Below are 20,240 nucleotides of genomic sequence, written 5' to 3' on the forward strand. Positions count from 1 at the left end.
CTGAAGAAAGGTCAAAGGACTTGAAGCATTAACTCTGTTTCTCTCTCTGCAGATGATGTTGGACCTGCTGAGTCTCTTCAGCCATTTCTGCTTCTGTTTGTTTCAGGTTTCCATCATTTGTAGTTCTTTTTGTTTTATTACAAAGTGCTAATTGTTTTGCAAAGTGTGCTGTGTGCCTGGAGCATTCTCATAGACTATATATGTGAAGGAATGATTGTACAAGAGATTCAAAATCATTATGTTGTTCCACTATAATACTAGGAGAAAATGCCACACAATACTAGAAAAAAGTATTAAGATAGGAGGTGATGTGCCAAACCAGCCACCCTCAGACATGTAAAGCAGGAGGTATTGGAGCTTTTTGCCTATCAGTGAAGTTGGTCCATTGGTAGAGATGAAAGAGGAGAAAGATCCAGGTTGGTGAGATTGCAAGAGGCCATGTTTATAATTCAGTGAGAGATGTGTTCAGGGGGCTAAGGAGAGTATGAATGATACCAGGATATGTTGTTGTGATGCTGTGATGGTCTCTGGTTTTGAACAATTTCATGTATTGGGAAAGATGGTAAGATGCATGTTGGATGCCAGGGAATGCAAGCAAAAGATAATATCTCATTATGTTTTCAGTGCTGCTCATTAGAAACTTTATCTCTGTGCACTCACCTCGAAAGGTGAAGATGGCTTTAACCTTCCCTGTCTTTGTCTCATGCACAGATTGCTGCCACAAGCCCCAAGAAACCAACACTAGTCTCTGAGGAGGAAGAGGAAACCTCTTGCTCTGCACCCAATACTGGATTGCAACACTAGACTGAGTAAGGAAACCATAAACTGATGAGGGTGCATCAGAGTCATGTACGCAGATGTCAGGTTCTGAGATGGAGTTGTCAGGTGAGTGTTGGAGAAGAGCTAAATGCTGCATTCCAGTATGACTATTGTCTGGCATCCTCTGTAAGGCAGAGGATGCTGCAAGGTGTGTGGAGATCTGGTGGCGATACCAGAGGAGTTTTGTGTTTTGACACAAAGTTTAGTGCTGTCCATTCAGGCTGTGTGTACTGCAATCTTCCCCTCCATAGAATATATGGCTTCTTCCATTGACTGTCTTGAATCAGGAGAATTCTAATACAATTGTGGTATGCATTCTGACCTGCACTCTGTCACCAGGGGTCCAGAGCCATGGTGATTAGAGAGCAAGAAGCATTGTGTCCCTCCAAGAAAGTAGGGGAAGCTAAATGGATCTTGTGGTAGAGTGTGAGCAGCATCTGATGCAATCGTAGGCCATTTCTGATGGAGACCACTTTTCTCTACCCTCCTGCAATTAGCATAGAGACTTTCAAGAGCCATGGTGGTAAAAGGCCCTCTTGCCATTGTGCAGGAGATACTCACAATGTTGGGGCCCTCACAGCCTCTAGTGGCTGGAGGATGGTACCTAGATGACACAGATTAGAGAACAAAAGGTCCAACAACTGTATCCAGTGCAGGAGCAAGTGAGGGTACAGCATGACATCACAGCACCTGGAAAGAGCCAAGAATCCCCACAGCAGCCATGCTTCAGTACAGATGGATGAATTTATATTTTGCATTATTTGCAATTAGCAGTGACATTCTATGTACATAAATGATGTCTTGTTTGAACATTCTTGAAGATTGATTTACCAGATGTATTGAGATGGACTACATATTAGAGAGCTCCTCCAGATGTCAGAACCTTATTTTGAAGACACCAGTAAAAGGGAAAGACCGAATCTCACGGTTGGTGTGTTGCCTCCCAGGTGCCAGGGTTCGTGATATCTCTGTGTTTTCAGGATTGTTGAGGGGGAGGGGGGGTAGCCCCGGGACATGGTCCACATAGGCACTAACAAAATAAGTAGGAAAAGGGATGCAAATTTAAGGCACAAATTCAGGGAGCTAGGGTGGAAGCTTGGAGCTAGAACATAAAGTTGTTATCTCTGGTTTGTTGCCCCTGCCACTTGCTAGTGAGGTGAGGAATGGGGGGAGAGAGAGGCGTTGGACATGTGACGACAGGAATGGTCAGGAGGGAGGATTTTGGATACCTAGATAATTGGGGCTTATTCTGGGCAGGTGGGACCTCTACAAACAAGATGGTCTTCACCTGAATCAGAGGGCTACCAATATCCTGGGGGGAGGGGAGATTTGCTAATGCTGTTTGGGCAGGTTTAAACTAATTCAGCTGGGGGTTGGGAACCTGAATTGTAGTCCCAGTGTCCAGAAGGTTGAGAGTAGTGAGGTCAGAAATATGGTTTCAAAGTCACAAAAGTGCACCGGCAAACAGGAAGGTGAATTGAAGTGTGTCTATTTCAACGCTAGGAGTATCCAGAATAAGGTGGGTGAACTTGCAGCATGGGTTGGTACCTGGTATTTCAATGTTGTGGCCATTTCAGAGACATGGATAGAGCAGGGCCAGGAGTAGTTGTTACAGGTTCCGGGATTTAAATGTTTCAGTAAGAATGGAGAAGATGGTAAAAAAGGGGGAGGTGTGGCATTGTTAGTCAAGGACATTATTACGGTGGCAGAAAGGATGTTTGAGCACTATGGGCAGAGGATAGAATCAGGAAAGGAGAGGTCACCCTGTTGGGAGTTTTCTATAACTACTCCGAGTAGTTCCAGAGATGTAGAGTACCTTAGATGGGTCAGTTTTTGTCCAATGTGTACAGGAGGGGTTCCTGACACAATACGTAGACAGGTCAACAAGGGGCAAGGCCACATTGGATTTGGTACTTGGTAATGAACACAGCCAGATGTTAGATTTAGAGGTAGGTGAGTACTTTGGTGATAGTGACCACAATTCAGTTATGTTTACTTTCGTAATGGAATGGGATAGGTATATACTGCAGGGCAAGAGTTATAGCTGGGGGAAAGGCAATTATGATGTGATTAGGCAAGATTTAGAATGCTTAGGATGGAGAAGGAAACTGCAGGGGATGGGCACAATTGAAATGTGGAGCTTATTCAAGGAACAGCTACTGAGTATTCTTGAAAAGTATGTACCTGTCAGGCAGGGAGGAAATGGTCAAGTGAGGGAGCTGTGGTTTACTAAGGAAGTTGAATCTCTTGTCAAGAGATTGTCAAGAGGCTTATGTTCGGATGAGATGCGAAGGCTCAGTTCGGGGGTGCTTGAGAGTTACAGGTTAGCTAGGAAAGACCCAAAGAGAGAGCTAAGAAGAGCCAGGAGGGAACATGAGAAGTCATTGGCAGATAGGATCAAGGAAACCCTAAAGCTTTCTATCGGTATATCAGGAATAAAAGAATGACCAAAGTAACATTAAGGCCAATCAAGGACAGTAGTGGGAAGCTGTACGTGGAGTCTGAGAAGAAAGGAGAAACGCTAAATGCTTTTTTTTGTCTGTATTCATACTAGAAAAAGACAACGTTGTCGAGGAGAATACTGAGATACAGGCTACTAGACTAGACAGGATTGAGGTTCACAAGGGGGAGGTGTTCTGGAAAGTGTGAAAATATGTAAGTCCCCTGGGCCGGATAGGATTTATCCGAGGATTCTCTGGGAAGCCAGAAGAGATTGCAGAGCCTTTGACTTTGATCTTTATGTTGTCATTGTCTACAGGAATAGTGCCAGAAAACTGGAGGATAGCAAATGTTGTCCTCTTGTTCAAGAAGGAGAGTAGAGACGACCCTGGTAATTATAGACTAGTGAGCCTAACTTCGATTGTGGGTAAAGTGCAGGAAAAGGTTTTAAGCGATAGGATTTATAATCATCTGGAGAGGAATAAGTTGATTAGGGATAGTCAACACGGTTTTGTGAAGTATAGGTCATGCCTCACAAACGTTATTGAGTTTTTTGAGATGGTGACCAAACAGGTGGATGAGGGCAAAGCGGTTGATGTGGCGTATATGGATTTCAGTAAGGCTTTTGATAAGGTTCCCCATGGTAGGCTATTGCAAAAAATACGGAGGCATGGGATTAAGGTTGATTTAGCAGTTTGGATCTGAAATTAGCTAGCTGAAAGAAGACAGTGTAGTAGTTGGGAAATGTTCTTCATGGAGTTCAGTTACTAATGGTGTATGCAAGGATCTGTCTTGCGTCCACTGCTATTTGTCATTTATAAAAAAATGACCTGGATGAGGGTGTAGAAGGATGGTTTAGTAAATTTGCGGATGACACTAAGGTCAGTGGAGTTGTGGACAGTGCCAAAGGATGTTGCAGGTTACAGAGGGAAATAGATAAACTGCAGAGCTGGGCTGAGAGATGGCAAATGGAGTTTATTGTGGAAAAGTGTGAAGTGATTCAGTAGGAGCAACAGGAATAAAGAGTACTGGGCTAATGGTAAGATTCTTGGTAGTGTAGATGAGCAGAGGGATCTCTGTGTCTATGCACATAGATCCCTGAAAGTTGCCACCCAGGTTGATAGGGTTGTTAAGAAGGTGTACAGTGTGTTAGCTTTTATTGGTAGAGGCATTGAGTTTTGGAGCCACAAGGTCATCTTGCAGTTGTACAAAACTCTGCTGTGGCCACACTTGGAGTATTGTGTACAGTTCTGGTCACCACATTATAGCAAGGATGTGGAAGCTTTGGAAAGGGTTCAGAGGCGATGTACTAGGATGTTACCTGGTATGGAGAGAAGGTCTTATGAGGAAAGGCTGAGGGACTTGAGACTGTGTTTTCATTAGAGAGAAGGAGGTTGAGAGGTGACTTTAATTGAGACATATACGATAATCAGTGGGTTAGATAGGGTGGACAGTGAGAGCCTTTTTTCCTCTAATGGTGATGGCTAGCAAGAGGGGACATAACTTTAAATTGAGGGGAGATAGATATAGGACAGATGTCAGAGGTGGTTTCTTTACTCAGAGTAGGGGCGTGGAACGTTCTGCTTGCAACAGTAATAGACTCGTCAACGTTAAGGACATTTAAATGGCTATTGGATAAACATATGGATGAAAATAGAATAGTGTAGGATAGATAGGCTTGAGATTGGTCCCACAGATTGCGCAACATCAAGGGCTGAAGGGCCTGTACTGGACTGTAATGATCTTTGTTCTGTATGTTCAAATTGTCTGGATCCTGATGGCTTTTGTTGTGCTGTGGTTCACATTGCAAATAAATTGATCAACGCAACACTGCTCAGTGATATGATTGAACCTGTTTATTTGTCAGGCTGGATTTTAGCCTGGAGATCTACAGTTGGACCCCTGATATCGAAAAAGTACAGAACCAATTCCGACCTGTGATTTATAGCAGCTACCCAGGTAAGCATCTGCAGAGAGTGGAGCCATATAAAATCAGTTTGGCAGTGTTTGATGCACTTCAAAAACAGCATAAGAAAATCTTCCCAACCCAATTATTTTAGTGTTAAGTGAGAAGTAATGTGATGTAAAAGCTTTTATCCCTCAAATGTGAAATAAAAAGCATAATGTTGTCATAAGATTGTAAGGTGGTCATTTTTCTGGATTAATTCACTGATCCAGAGAGATTAGTGTTCTAACTTTTATTTAAGATAATTCTAAGGCTTTAATTTCCACCACTCTCATAGCGGGTCTTTTCCAAGTGTTGAAATCTGATTCTGTTCGACAATTGTTTAAAACCAGGTCTATCTTTTGATTGCTTGGTGTAAGCGTAAGGAAAAAGTCAATATGTCCTTCCATCTGCCACAAGGCAGTTTGATTCAGTGAAAGATTTTTTTTTAGAAGTCCTGTGTGTAAATGAGATTGGTCAGATCATTTCAAAATAAATTTCTATTGTTTCATACTGAATAGTGAATGAATGTTTGTTCTGTACAGACGCAGAATGCTGATCTTCACTCTACAGATTGGGCTAAAGTATTTAATCACTTAATTACTGAAGAAATACTGCTGTGATGAGTAAGTATGAAATCTAGTTTAAACAGATGCTGCATTAGAAATTTGTCTCAAATAATGGTGCAAAATGGGAGTTTTTATTTTTAAAAATCTAGATATGCTCTTACACACAAACTAATTGTTTTTTTCCCAATACCAAATCACCTGTGTTTTTTTTTCCCATCTATTAACCACCACCGGTAAATCATCCATATTTTCCAATCGATTAATTTACATGCAAGTTCAGTTAAGAGTAATGCAGTCCATCAAAGGTGAGGGAGAGTGGGAAAAATGGGATTATTTTTCCATCAACGTTTTTTTTCTCCCCTCCCCACCCACCCCCATTGATTGATTGATTGATTGATTAACACCAGCAAATCACCCATGTTTCCAATTGAACAATTTACTTGTAAAGCCCATTAAAGGCAATGCAAACCATTAAAGGTGAAGGAGAGGTGGGGAGCGGAGGAAATGAGAGTTATTGGATGGGCTGTCTGACGTATAGCACCTGATATTCATTTACACTACAGTCAGTGGAGTTAAATATGAGGACTGATCAGTATGGTACCAAGTGACTGGTCTATTTCCACAGTTTGTGCTGCAGTCTGTGAAAATTTATTTCATTATCTCAAAGTCCTTACTTTCATCTTAGTTACCAACAGTGCTGATTTCATTTTAATAAGTAAATATTGACCATGTATTTATGGGTCATGTTTTTCCAGCCCTATCCTGAAAGACTCAAAGTACACCCTCTCATTTGGCAGCAAGATATCCTAATCCTGTTGTATTCAGGGGAAATAAGTGTTTCATTAAACAGAGGCAAAGATAAGGACACTAGGAATAAGTGATTTTAGTTATCTGGAAGGACAGAATGGGCTGGGACTCCATTTTTTTTTGCATTTTAGAAAAGCAAATGTTTAAAAGTGACCTAGCAGAGTTTTGAAAACTTGTGAAGTTGTTTATTGGATAATTGTCAGGGGGATAAGTTGTTTACAGTTGTTGGGAATCCAAAACCAGAGGAAACTAAGGTAAGACAGTTGCTAATAAACTAAATTGGGAATTCAGGAGAAATTTCCTTTTATGTAATTTGTTATAAATAAAGACCTAGTAGTTCAAATGAAAAAGATGCTTCATAAGTAAATAAAGCAGAAGGAAATAGATGGCTGCGTAGATAAGGTTAGATTAATTATGGGTTTAAGGTGTGGAGCATAAATACCAGCATTGCCCATATGGGCTGAATGGCCTCTTTATGTGCTGTAGTTTCATATAATTCTATGTAAATAGCCCTCCTATGAAGAAATGGAAAATGTTGCTGAATTTCATACATTTTGGTATAGTACAGTGAAATTCCAATGTGTCAAATTCTGATACTCCAAATTCCAGTTGTGCGGTAGTTAACACTGGCAGAATAGCAAATTAAAAAGACTGATGTCCCTGATAAACTGAGTTTCCAAACTGAAACTCCCAGTTAGCCGAACTTGTGATTTGATCATGCCAACTAAATGGAGTGGGTCAAGATGATATTTCTGCCACCCAACACCTGGCCAAACTGCAGATTAGGAATCTGACAAGCCACTATCAATGGTAGCTGATCTCAGGTTAACAAGGCCATTGATAAGAAGCAGGACTACAATCCAACTATTACTGAGGCCATATTTATGATGAAGAAGGTGATGATAGCTACAATTGCTAATTGCTTCTACCATGCTGGGATCAAGTAGGCTGTAACTGTTCAAGGCACCGAGAATGAGGAGGAGGAGGAGTGTGGGGATAACTAACTCAGTGACAGACCTCTTCACTCACTTACCAGAGGTCAGCATGACAATACGAGCAGACACAATCATGGAAACCAATGGTAAGATAGATGACACCGAACACTGCACAATGGACCTGGCAGATGAAGGAATTATAGATGCAGTAGATTCAATCACTGCGGAGCCTGCGGAGGCCAACATTAAAGAGTCTGATAAATGTGTAGCTGCTCACTAGCCTGTTTCCCTGGCTGAAGCTGTAAAGATCATAGGGATACACTGGGATTTTGTATTGCTGCATGAAAACACAGAAAACCTGTTTGATTGAATTAGTACAATGCTGGACTGTATCATACCCATCAAAAGACAATATGCTAAGCAAAAAAATTACTGAGATTTTCCAGCCTAACTTCCAAATTTCTTTCAATGTTTTTTTTCTGTACCAGAATTAATTGTTGCAAGATGTGAACAAATTAAAAATGAAAATGATTTTTTGCATTTTACTCTTTTCACTTGGATTTTTTTGGCACAGACTGTCTTTATTGGCAAATTGGGTCACATTGGGGTCTCCTTGACTATCTGTTAATAAATTTGTGGGCAGACTCCCTAAGATTCAACTCATTGTGATTTCATTGTACATGGCTGAGCAAACCAAACCTTATGTCTAATGCTAGTCACTAATAAATTTAATGTGCTTTCCAGAGCTCTATATTTGTTCTGCTTCTTCTTGTTCAAGTCACTCGAACCAGTGATCTCCCATGCAGTCACGATTCCACTCCTTGCTGCACAACCAGCACCATTCAAAATGGCAAGAAGGCCTGGGGCATTTCATGTGCATGCAGCCTCCTGTGGTGGGGAGAAGTACCAGTCAGATACATGAACACATACACTTATCTCGAAATCAAACAAATTTGATAACATTGAGGAAGGTAATGGGGTGATTTTCATTTCCATGACCATCCAAACAGCACACAATTTCTGAATACGAAGTAAAGGTCTCCAACCCCAGAGGACTGTCAAGGAGAGAATGCGGAGTGGCTAAATCCCTAGGCAGGGCTTGCCATATAAAACAGGCAGGAAGCAGTGATTAAACTAGGATTCTTATGCTGAGGGTAATTCTCTTAAGAACTCCTATAGTAATACCTTGCGGCTGTTAAAACCTGCTTGAGAAGACAAGTGAAGATTTTCTGTCTGATGCTCAATTATGTCAGTCTCACTAGGTTTGTATTGTCAGTTAACTGATGTTCTTGCCTGTTCTGTGGCACACAGGTCAGATGTCTGGTTTTGTGGAAAATAAGGAAACTAATTGAACATTTATGAACTGGTGTCATGTGATATTGATTCTTTCAATTGCTGACTGAAAGGAAATTTTGTGGCTAGATTTATCCCATTTATCATGGCCATTTTGTACGTTGTCATGTAAATGTCATAACTGCACAGGAACATTTTGGCCAAGGGAGATGTTTCTACAGACAGAACTATGGAAGACATCACAGACCTAATTAGGTAAAGATTCCATAAGTGGTTTTCTAGACCAAGCCAAAGAACAGTAACCATTAGTCACATAGTATGTTCACTAGAGTGGGTAGGAGTGGCAGATGCCCTTGCCTTAAAGATAATCATGAACCAATTGGGTATTTATGACAGAATATAACCTTTTTATCGTTCTTTGTTCCATTTGTTAAAGTCAGATTCTGAACTCTGGTTTGCTACTACAATACCATAACCTCTTATATTACTTTTATATTGCACTCAGGTAATTTTTGCAAAGCAAATGAAGATCAATAATTTTAACATTTTGTAATAATGTGAAATACGTTACAACATTTAAATTTTGGAAATTAGTAGGTAAATACTCTTCCAATCTTTGTTAATCAGAGTTAAAAATTGCAAGTTTATAGTCCAACAGATTTATTTGGAAGTACTAGCTTTCAGAACGCTGCTCCTTCGTCTTTCTCTTCTAGCACTGAAAGCTAGAATTTCCAAATTAACCTCTAGGACTATAGCCTGCAGTTGTGATTTTTAACTTTGTCCATCCTGTCCAACACTGGCAACTCCACATCTTTGTTAATCAGGTTAAAGGATGTTACTAGATTGATATCAGAACTAAAATGCTTAAATTATGAGGACAGAAAAGTACAGAAGAAGTGTTTAATTAATTTGATGGTGTAAATGGAGATAAATATGTTGCTCTGTTGGAGAGTTCAGGGCAGAAGGACATAATCTTAACATTTTTTTTATTTTTCCATGGTCTTTGGTGTGGCACAGTCACTCAGTGGTTAGCACTGCTGCCTCTCAGTATCAGGGACAATTCCAAACTCAGGTGACCATCTGTGTGGGTTTCCCCGTGTCTGTGTGGGTTTCCTTTGGCAGATTTCCAATGACAGGTTTCCTCCCATAGTCCAAAGATGTGCAGGTTACGTAGGTTGGCCATGATAAATTGCCCATAGAATGCAGCGATGTGCAGGGTTACAGAGTTGGGATGGGTCAGGGTGGAATGCGCTTCAAAGGGTTGGTGTGGACTCGATGGGCCGTTTGCCCTACTTCTACACTGTGGTGATTCTGAGTGTCTCTGGCAAAGTCAGCATTTATTGCTGATCTTAATTCCTCTTGAGAAGATAGTGGTGATCCACCTTCTTGACCTGCTGCAGTATACCTCACGCAGATCCAGCTACAGTGCTGTCAGGAGGGAGTTCCAGAAGTTTCACCCAGCAACAAGGAATGGTGATATAGTTTGAAATCAGGATGGTTTGTGGCTGAGTGGAGAATTTGCAAGTGATAGTGATTCCAGATATCAGTTGCCATTGCCCTTGTCTTTGTAGGTGTCAGAGGTCAAGGCTTTGGATATGAAAATAGAAATTGCTGGAAAAGCTCAGCAGGTCTAGCAGCATCTGTGGAGAGAAATCAGAGTTAACATTTTGGGTTGAGTGACCCTTCCTCAGAACTTCGCAGTTGCTGCCAGACCTGCTGAGCTTTTCCAGCAATTTCCATTTTTGACTCTGATTTACAGATTCGACAGTTCTTTCAGTTTTTAGGCTTTGGATAGTGCTCGAGAAACAGTTGGAACAGTGCATCTTGTATATGGTACACACTACTGACACTGTTCACCAATACTGGAAGTAATGAATGTTTAAAGTAGTGACCAGGTCCACCTGCTTTGTCCTGAATAGTTTCAAGCTTTTTGAGTGTTGTTGGAGCTGTACTCATCCAGGAAAATGGACGGTATTCCATATCTCCTGACATATGCCTTATAAATAGTGAAAAGGTCTTAGAGAGACAGGGCGTGAGTTCTTCACCACAGAATTCCCAGTAACTGACCTGCTTTTCCAGGCACATATTTATATGACCGGTTCAGTTAATTATCTGGTAAATGGTAATACCCAGGATGTTATGGTGGGAGATCCTTGATGGTTAAGGAAAGAACGGTAGATTTTCTCTTATTGGAGATAGCTATTCACTGGCACTTATGTGACACAAACATTACTTACCACTTTTCAGCCCAGCCTGAATATTATTCAAGTATTGCTCCATATGGGTTTGACCTATTTCAATATCTGAAGAGTCACAAATGGTACTGAATACTGTTCAGCAAGCTTTGTTATCTCTAATCAAACCAAAATACTGTGGATGCCGGAAATCTGAAGCAAATGCAGAAAATACTGGAGAAACTCAGGTCTGGCATCATCTAGTGAGAAAGAAATATAGTTAACATTTTCAGTCTGATATGAATCATCTTCAGAACTGCTTTTTGCTGGAGGAAAGGTAATTCATTGAGGTAGTTGGGCCTAATACACTATCCTGAGGAACTCCTGCAGCCATATCCTAGGATTGTGATAATTGATTTCCTACAACCACAACCAACTTGCTTTATGCTAAGTACGACTCTAGTCAGTGAGGGGTTTTATCCCTGATTCCCATTGACACCAGTTTTTCTTGTGGTACTTGACGGGCTACATTTGGCCAAATCCTGCCTTGAAGGGAAGTCACTTTCACTTCATGCATTGTGTTCAGCTCTTTTGTCTATTTTTGAATCAAGACTGTAATGATCCAAAAGACCTCTAGAGAACCCAAATTGAGCATCAGTGAGCTGGTTACTGCTGCTTAAATGCTAATTGATAGCGCTGCTTGTGACATCACGGTTTTGATGATTGAGAGTATACTGATGAGATGATCATTTCAAAAACTATATCAGAAAACACCTCCTCAACCAAAGAGTAGTGGAAATCAAGCCCACACATCCTACCCCAACTAAGAAAGAAAATTAAGGGTGGTCATGACATATTAGATTTTTGTATCCAGTGTCTAAAGCAGATAGACAGACAGAATTAACATATAGACTGGCAAATTTCTAATTCAGTGGTAATCAGGCTGGAGTGGTTCAATGTCAATACGTCTTTGTGTTCCCAGTAGAGAAAAAAAAGCAAGAAGAATGCTCATTTTTTTTAACTAAAGTTTTCATTAAATAAAAAATTTCAGCACTTGGTACATATAATTTTGTGCCAATTTGGGTGAAGGACATCACTGATACAAAATGCAACATATTTCATATTTGGCACCAACAACAATCTCCAGTCAAAAAGTCAGAATGCAGAACAAGACATCTTGGAGTATCATTTTCACAATGATTCCGCATCTTTTGTGATAAATGTGGCAGGAATTCTGTGGGGGAATAGCATGAATAGCCAAGATTACTCTGAGAAATGGTGCCCAAGTGTCGCAAAAATGTTCTTCGATCTTAAGCTCAAAGAGGAAACACTGCAGCACCATCATAGTGTTAAGATTTGTCAAGCCAGTTAAGTTTTATCATTTTCAGAATTTTTTGTTCTATCAATTATTGTCAGTTATGTACAGTGGATGTTCAGCCACTTCAGATTGGGTTAAATTTGACCTAAGATGTTTCAGTAAAGTGTCATTATGACTGTTGTAGAAAGGTGATGGTATCACATCCATGTTGGATTTGAGCAAAGGTTCTGTAGGTCAGTCAGTAGTCTGAAACCTCAAAGTAATAATGCACTATTCCATGGAAGGGTTAATGTAGTGGTAATGTCACTGGACTAGCAATCCAGAGACCCAGGATCACCACCATCTTCTCAAGGAAAGCAAGAGATTGGTAATAAATACTTGCTTTTTCATTTTTCATTGACATAGTTAATTCATTAGTAGATACTTAGTAACTTTATTTACTCCACTGTGTGTCCTGAGTTCTGTTAATGGTTGATACTGACTAAGTTGGTATGGCAGAGTGAAGGCATAGTGCTGCAGATGGAAGGCATACATTGACATAAAGTAATATCAAGTTGGCATAGGATCTATTAAGGGGCATGGGATGGACACAGGCATTGGCTGGCATTGAAGGTGTGAGGGACCATTGTGCCATGATCTGGAATGATTTAGTATTAATGGGCACAGGGAGTGTGTGCGGGTGGTGAGGAAGGGTGAGGACTATCTGAAATTAATTTTTAAAAAGTGTTGGTGTGGTGAGGCCAGCCTTTTGCCAAGCCTGTCTCCACATCCAACAGTCTCTGAACTCTTTCCAGGGCTACCTTCCATGACCCCCATTTTCAACCATCTGCCTTCCCCTCAGCCCTGGAATATAAATTAGGTTTCTCAAGGCACCTTTCCCTAAGTCAGGTTTACAGAGCTGGAAATTGTCCCAACTCTGCGCTCCCTACCCGGGAGTAAAAGTTCAAGCCACAGTTACAGGACCACGACCTTGCGTCAGAATAAGAAACCATAGAGATGTATAGTAAAGGCTTGGAGAAGAACAAAAGAGAAGATCTATTATTTGGCAAAAGAGAGGACAGATTAAATGACAAAAAGAGTGATGATGCAAGGGCAAAGGAAGTGGTAATGGGAAAGAAAAAAATAAACCTCTAGAGGAGCTGTAATTTTTTGTCCAAATGGAGATAGAGAAGGTACCAGAGAGTCAGTTTTCAGCTTCTGTTCGTGGAGTGTTTGATTTGTCAAAAGACAACCATGAAAAGCTTTGTTAGCAAGTATAATGACATTTTACAGTTAGGCCTGAGAGAATGGGGTGCTCTGGGTCCTGATGGAGATAGGTTCATGTAAGTGAGGAAGAAAGCCAGGCAGACAATCTTATACTGGCAGTTCTCAATTAAAAAAAAAAGGTGTGGAAAGGGTAAAAGATGTAGAGAAAGTGTTGCTGTTCTCGGGTAGGACAAGCTCAACAAGCATTTCAAGCTCAAAACTCATTGAGGTGAAGACTGAGGCTGAGGCCTTTGCTAAGGACAGATTGCTTGGGGTTAATGAGGAGGAGGTCATATCATGCAGCAAATTCAGAGATATTTTGGCGTCTCATTTCATACTCTGGATGGCAGGAATTGAATACAGTGTTTATTACTCTGTTCTTTGCAGTTATCTTCCTACAGCATATCTGAAGAATTCTGACTTCCTTTAATAACGTTTTGTGTTACAGGTGTGAAGTTATGTTGTTACTTTTCAGCTCAAATAACAGCAGGTACATACCATTCTTCTCCACTGGTACTTGGCACTTGGGACAAGGTTTAGTTGTTTCCTTGATTGCCTGTCTTGAGGCCTTGTCCCAGAGAGCTTGCTGTGCAGCTTGCTGATTGATAACACAATCCTATAAATAGAAGAATGAAGAAGCCATTATGTCACTGCACTTAGTTCACAAATGTATTCATGCCAAAGAAAAGAAATCAGGGCACTTGTCTCCTCTCTGCTCCCCTGTGGAAGGCATTGAATCCTTGCTGACATTATAGCTCTATCAGAGCCAGTCACCCATTGATAGCTTGCTCAAAGGGCCATTATTCATTCATGGGCATAAACAGCCCATAATTAAAATAACATTTGACTGTTAGGCCACCCTAACGTTTTCTTAAAATGCATTCTTGGAATGTGGGGACTGCAGGAAACCTGGTATTCATTGCTTCGTTGCTTTTTAGGAGCTGGTGCTTAAGATTCTTAAACTGCTACTATCTGAGGGGTAAGGCTGTGTTAAGCAAAGAAATCCAGGATGTTGACCCGACGGAGGAAAACTGGAGAGTCCTTCTATCCTTCTCCTGCTAAACGGTGGAGCTTACAAGTTTGGGGTATATTCTTGAAGATAGTTCATGTCTTGCTTGAGTGCATCCTGTAGATAGTACACACTCCAGACCTGGTGTGCCAGTAGTGGCAGGAGTAAAGGTTTAAACCAACTGTGATCATTTCCACCCATGGCATTTTCAGGAACAATGCCTCCTATCAAGCAGCTCAGAATGCTTTACAATGCTAACGGTGGTATAGAAATACAAGCTATTACTACCATTGTGATCAGAAGCCAGTATATTGCCCAATTATATTTCTTGCCAACCCCCACTTCCCTATCTCAGTTAGGAGTCCTAAGGCTAATTGTGGTGCCCTTATTGAGATTAGTGAATTTAATGTGGTACTTCGAAGCTTCCAGATTGTATATTTCATTTCCTCACCAGAGTTACCAGTAGAGCCAAACTGGAAAAGAACTATTTTGTATTATGTGGCAAACCATAGTAGTGAACACAGGAGTGGAAGATAAACATATCACAATGGGCTTCATAAGCTACTTTCCCATCTCACCTTTTTTTTTTTGCCTCTGGATACACTAACATAGGTGTGCACATTATGATGTACTAATGATGGCAATATACCCGTCTATGTATTTTTCATCATTTGCATCAGTAATGTTGGTCACTCAAAGAGCTGGTATGTTTCTACCATCCAGGATTGTTATGATTCAGGAAAAGAGCAAAGCTGAATATTACCAAACTTAAAGTTTGTGGATAGTCCTAGAGGCTGCTGACCTTGCTGTGCTGTATTAGGTGCCATTCATGCTTTTCCTTATATGGCTGGGGGTTGTTTTGCAAAGGCAAGTAATTTACCCCCCGATCAGGATGGACCACTCAGATAGGTGGAACAGCCAACTTGGTGAACATGAGTTGGGATTCTGAAGTGGAATATCACAAGCCAGATCTATAAATTGTGGTTGTATCAGTAATTGTTCTGAAAGACCTAATGTAGGGATTTTTTTTAGATTTTGCCTAATCTGATGATGCCACATATTCTTTGTTGGACAATAACGAAATCGAGCACAAGTGGAGACACATGTCATTTCTGCTCCTGATAGTTGTAATTAGCTATTTAATATAAATTGTATTTATTGCAATCGTGCAATAAACTAAATCTTATTATGTAAGAAAAGTGCCCCTTCTTAAGATTCACTAATGGTTAATCCTCTACCACAGAAGTAAACAGGCCCTTTGATTCAGCATTGAAAAGACAATTGGAGGGTGTGAACAACCCCAATCACAAGCCACTAGTGGTTGCCACCAAAGTACAATATAACCATTGTTACATATAGTGGTGATTATACAGAAATACTATTCTAAAGGCCTGTTTCATAGCTTTCCTGCTTAAGGCCTACTGCAGCAGTTTTAGAATTTGAATTCAATTAAAACTTATACTCTTTAGGAGACAAAACCTGCCTTCCTTACCTCATTGGGTGCAAATGTGACTCCAGTCTCAACAACAACTTGCATTTATACCATACCTTTATTGTAGTGAAGCTTTATCAAAGTATCGTCAAACAAAATTTAGCACTGAGCCACATGAGATATTAGTACACATGACAAAATATTGGTCAAAGAGGTAGGTTGAAAAACAGGATTACTCAAACTGTGTTTTGCAACACACAATGGTGTCACAGTACAAGCAATTGGATTCAAGCTCCCTTTCCTCTGGACCTGCCACTGTGTGTATGGATCCATTCTGGTGGGTCAGCCTGACATCAGTTTGGCAAGCATATGCATGATTTTCTTTTTTCCTGCCAAGTTCTGCTGGATTGCTCAGATGAAATGAGCTCCAAAACCCGTCAGTTCATCCAAAATGGGAGAACATATTGCTGTATAGCCTCTGATCAGAACACCTTCATATTGCTCTCACAGCTCTGCCCCATTCCTCACAAACATTATGCCCTCCCACAGTCCTACCTACCTCACAGTTCTATCTACGCACTATCCTGTAACTCCCACAACTTGCACAGTCTGTGCTGCAACAACTCCCACCACCCCCCGAACTCTCTCAGCTCTAAGTCCGCTCAACAGAAAGCTCTAAAAGCTCTCCACTCCCACAATTCTCGGAGAAAGTGAGGATTGCAGATGCTGGAGACCAAAGTCAAAGAGTGTGGTGCTAGAAACGCACAACTGGTCAGGCAGCATCTGAGGAGCAGTAGAGTCGATGTTTCGAGCATAAACTCTTCATCAGGAATGTGGGATGGGGCCCAAGGGCACTTCATCTTCCGCCTTGGGACCCTCCAAGCCATCTTGAACTGTCCTACCTGTTCATCTTCCTTTCCACCCATCTGCTCTACCCATCATCACCCCCACCTTCATCTATCTATCACATTTCCAGCTACCTTCCCCCAGACCCACCCCCTCCCATTTATCTCTCAGCCCCATTCGCCACCCCCCCTCCCTGCCACCTTCCTGATGAAGAGCTTATACTCAAAATATCGACTCTCCTGCTCCTCGGATGCTGCTTGACTGGCTGTGGTATTCCGGCACCACACATTTTGAGCCCCATAGTTCGACCCTCACTCTCTCATTCTATGCCTCTTCCTACTGTTCCATTACATCCACACCTCGTCCTCAGTCTGGGGTGACAACGTTTTCCATATCAAAATGGCGTCAGACTGGGAGAATGTTTCAGAAGCATTAAGCATTTGAAAGAGACAGAAAGAAAAATATTGTATAAAGTCTGCATACATTTCCCTACTGCTCAAGGGTGTGGACCATTGAGTGTCGTTCAATCCCTTATAAGCAGGTTGTCCAGGGTTTCTAGATAATGAGGTATAGTTTGAAGTAATTTTAAAATGCCAGTAAAAAAGAATTGAATTGATGCCACATGCTCAGTGACTTCCGCCACCCCTACTGCCGTTGTCACCACCACTTCCGCCCCCACCAGCGCCACTCACCTGCATTCTGCTGACATGCCCCCCACAAACCCCACTGTCACTATCCCCACCCACCAGAACCCCGAGGGGAACACGACCCCTGCTCATGACTCCACCCCCATTCCCCCCACCATCACACCCACTCCAGTTACAGGTTCCGCCCCTACTCCCAGCTCTACACCCACACCAGATCCCAGCTCCCAGCCCTGCCGAGTTTTCACCATCCCTCCAGACCTCCCCCTCACTGAGGACGAACGATCAGTCCTCAGCAAAGGACTTACCTTCATCCCCCTCCGTCCACGCATCAATGAATTTAATACACGCCGTGACGTCGAACAATTCTTCTGTCGCCTCCGCCTCCGAGCTTACTTTCACAATCAGGACTCCTGCCCACCTTCCGAAGACCCCTTCGCCCACCTCCAACAGACTGCATCCGCCTGGACACCCCGTGCTGGCCTATTACCTGCCCTCGACCTCTTCATTTCCAACTGCCGCCGGGACATTAACCGCCTCAACCTGTCTACCTCCCTCCCCCACTCCAACCTCTCACCCTCACAACGCGCAGCCCTCCAATCCCTCTGCTCCAATCCCAACCTCACCATCAAGCCAGCGGATAAAGGGGGCGCAGTGGTAGTCTGGCGCACTTACCTATACACCGCTGAAGCCAAACGTCAACTCGAGGACACCTCTTCCTACTGCCCCCTCGACCATGACCCCATCCCCCATTACCAAACCATCATCTCCCAGACCATACAGAACCTCATCACCTCAGGAGATCTCCCACCCACAGCTTCCAACCTCATAGTCCGGGAACCCCGCACTGCCCGGTTCTACCTCCTTCCCAAGATCCACAAGCCTGACCACCCTGGCCGACCCATTGTCTCAGCATGCTCCTGCCCCACTGAACTCACCTCTACCTACCTCGGCACTGTACTGTCCCACCTAGTCCAGGAACTCCCCACATACGTTCGAGACACCACCCACGCCCTCCACCTCCTCCAAGACTTCCGTTTCCCCGGTCCCCAACGCCTCATCTTCACCATGGATATCCAGTCCCTCTACACCTCCATCCGCCATGACCAGGGCCACCAAGTCCTCCGTTTTTTCCTTTCCAGACGTCCGCAACAGTACCCCTCCACCGACACTCTCATTTGTTTGGCCGAACTGGTCCTCACCCTTAACAATTTCTCCTTTGAATCCTCCCACTTCCTCCAGACCAAAGGGGTAGCCATGGGCACACGTATGGGCCCCAGCTATGCCTGTCTCTTTGTTGGCTACGTAGAGCAGTTGATCTTCCTTAATTACACCGGCACCACTCCCCACCTCTTCCTCCGCTACATTGATGACTGCATTGGCGCCACCTCGTGCTCCCGCGAGGAGGTTGAGCAATTCATCAACTTCACCAACACATTCCACCCTGACCTTAAATTTACCTGGACCATCTCTGACACCTCCCTTCCCTTCCTGGACCTCTCCATCTCCATTAATGACGACCGACTTGACACTGACATTTTTTACAAACCCACCGACTCCCACAGCTACCTGGATTACACCTCTTCCCACCCTACCTCTTGCAAAAATGCCATCCCGTATTCCCAATTCCTCCACCTCCGCCGGATCTGCTCCCAGGAGGATCAGTTCCACCACAGAACACACCAGATGGTCTCCTTCTTTAGAGACGGCAATTTCCCTTCCCACGTGGTTAAAGATGCCCTCCAACGCATCTCGTCTACATCCCGCACCTCTGCCCTCAGACCCCACCCGTCCAACCGTAACAAGGACAGAACGCCTCTGGTGCTCACCTTCCACCCTACCAACCTTCGCATAAACCAAATCATCTGCTGACATTTCCGCCACCTCCAAACAGACCCCACCACCAGGGATATATTTCCCTCCCCACCCCTTTCCGCCTTGCGCAAAGACCGTTCCCTCTGTGACTACCTGGTCAGGTCCACGCCCCCCCACGCCACCCTCCCATCCTGGCACTTTCCCCAGCCACCGCAGGAACTGTAAAACCTGCGCACACACCTCCTCCCTCACCTCTATCCAAGGCCCTAAAGGAGCCTTCCACATCCATCAAAGTTTTACTTGCACATCCACTAATATCATTTATTGTATCCGTTGCTCCTGATGCGGTCTCCTCTACGTTGGGGAGACTGGGCGCCTCCTAGCAGAGCGCTTTAGGGAACATCTCCGGGACACACGCACCAATCAACCACACCACCCTGTGGCCCAACATTTCAACTCCCCCTCCCACTCAGCCGAGGACATGGAGGTCCTGGGCCTCCTTCACCTCTGCTCCCTCACCACCAGACGCTTGGAGGAAGAACGCCTCATCTTCCGCCTCGGAACACTTCAACCCCAGGGCATCAATGTGGACTTCAACAGTTTCCTCATTTCCCCTTCCTCCACCTCATCCTAGTTCTAAACTTCCAGCTCAGCACTGTCCCCATGACTTGTCAGGACTTGTCCTACCTGCCTATCTCCTTTTCCACCTATCCACTCCACCCTCTCCTCCCTGACCTACCTATCACCTTCATCCCCTCCCCCACTCACCCATTGTACTCTATGCTACTTTCTCCCCACCCCTACCCTCCTCTAGCTTATCTCTCCATGCTCCAGGCTCACTGCCTTTATTCCTGATGAAGGGCTTTTGCCCGAAACGTCGATTTCGAAGCTCCTTGGATGCTGCCTGAACTGCTGTGCTCTTCCAGCACCACTAATCCAGAATCTGGTTT

At 43.1% G+C, this 20,240-nt stretch overlaps 1 protein-coding gene and 1 long non-coding RNA gene across 5 annotated transcripts in view; one reads left to right on the top strand and one right to left on the bottom strand.

Moving 5' to 3' along the window:
• LOC122552979 (uncharacterized) overlaps nt 1-20,240 on the top strand; it is a 99,543-nt gene that overhangs the window by 67,885 nt on the left and 11,418 nt on the right. Inside the window, exons 1-4 of one of the 3 annotated variants that reach the window (XR_015758493.1) lie at nt 437-885; nt 5,126-5,217; nt 5,749-5,829; nt 7,616-7,699. This is a non-coding gene — a long non-coding RNA (uncharacterized LOC122552979). Of the gene's footprint in view, nt 1-436; nt 886-5,125; nt 5,218-5,748; nt 5,831-7,615; nt 7,700-20,240 lie in introns of those variants that run through there. The other 2 variants (XR_015758490.1, XR_015758491.1) reach the window with 2 other exon arrangements.
• Nucleotides 6,164-20,240, bottom strand: part of prkn (parkin RBR E3 ubiquitin protein ligase) — a 1,164,944-nt gene continuing 1,150,867 nt past the window's right edge. For both annotated transcript variants that reach the window (XM_087991523.1, XM_043696306.2), the window contains 2 exons: nt 14,043-14,160; nt 6,164-8,402 (listed from right to left, as the gene is read on the bottom strand). In XM_087991523.1, coding sequence (XP_087847649.1) covers nt 8,293-8,402; nt 14,043-14,160 — 228 coding nt within the window. In that variant the 3' untranslated portion in view covers nt 6,164-8,292. The remainder of the gene's footprint in view (nt 8,403-14,042; nt 14,161-20,240) is intronic.

The sequence above is a fragment of the Chiloscyllium plagiosum genome, unplaced genomic scaffold (assembly GCF_037043375.1).
Source record: "Chiloscyllium plagiosum isolate Xiang-an unplaced genomic scaffold, Cpla_swu_hap1 HiC_scaffold_10, whole genome shotgun sequence".
Taxonomy (NCBI): domain Eukaryota; kingdom Metazoa; phylum Chordata; class Chondrichthyes; order Orectolobiformes; family Hemiscylliidae; genus Chiloscyllium; species Chiloscyllium plagiosum.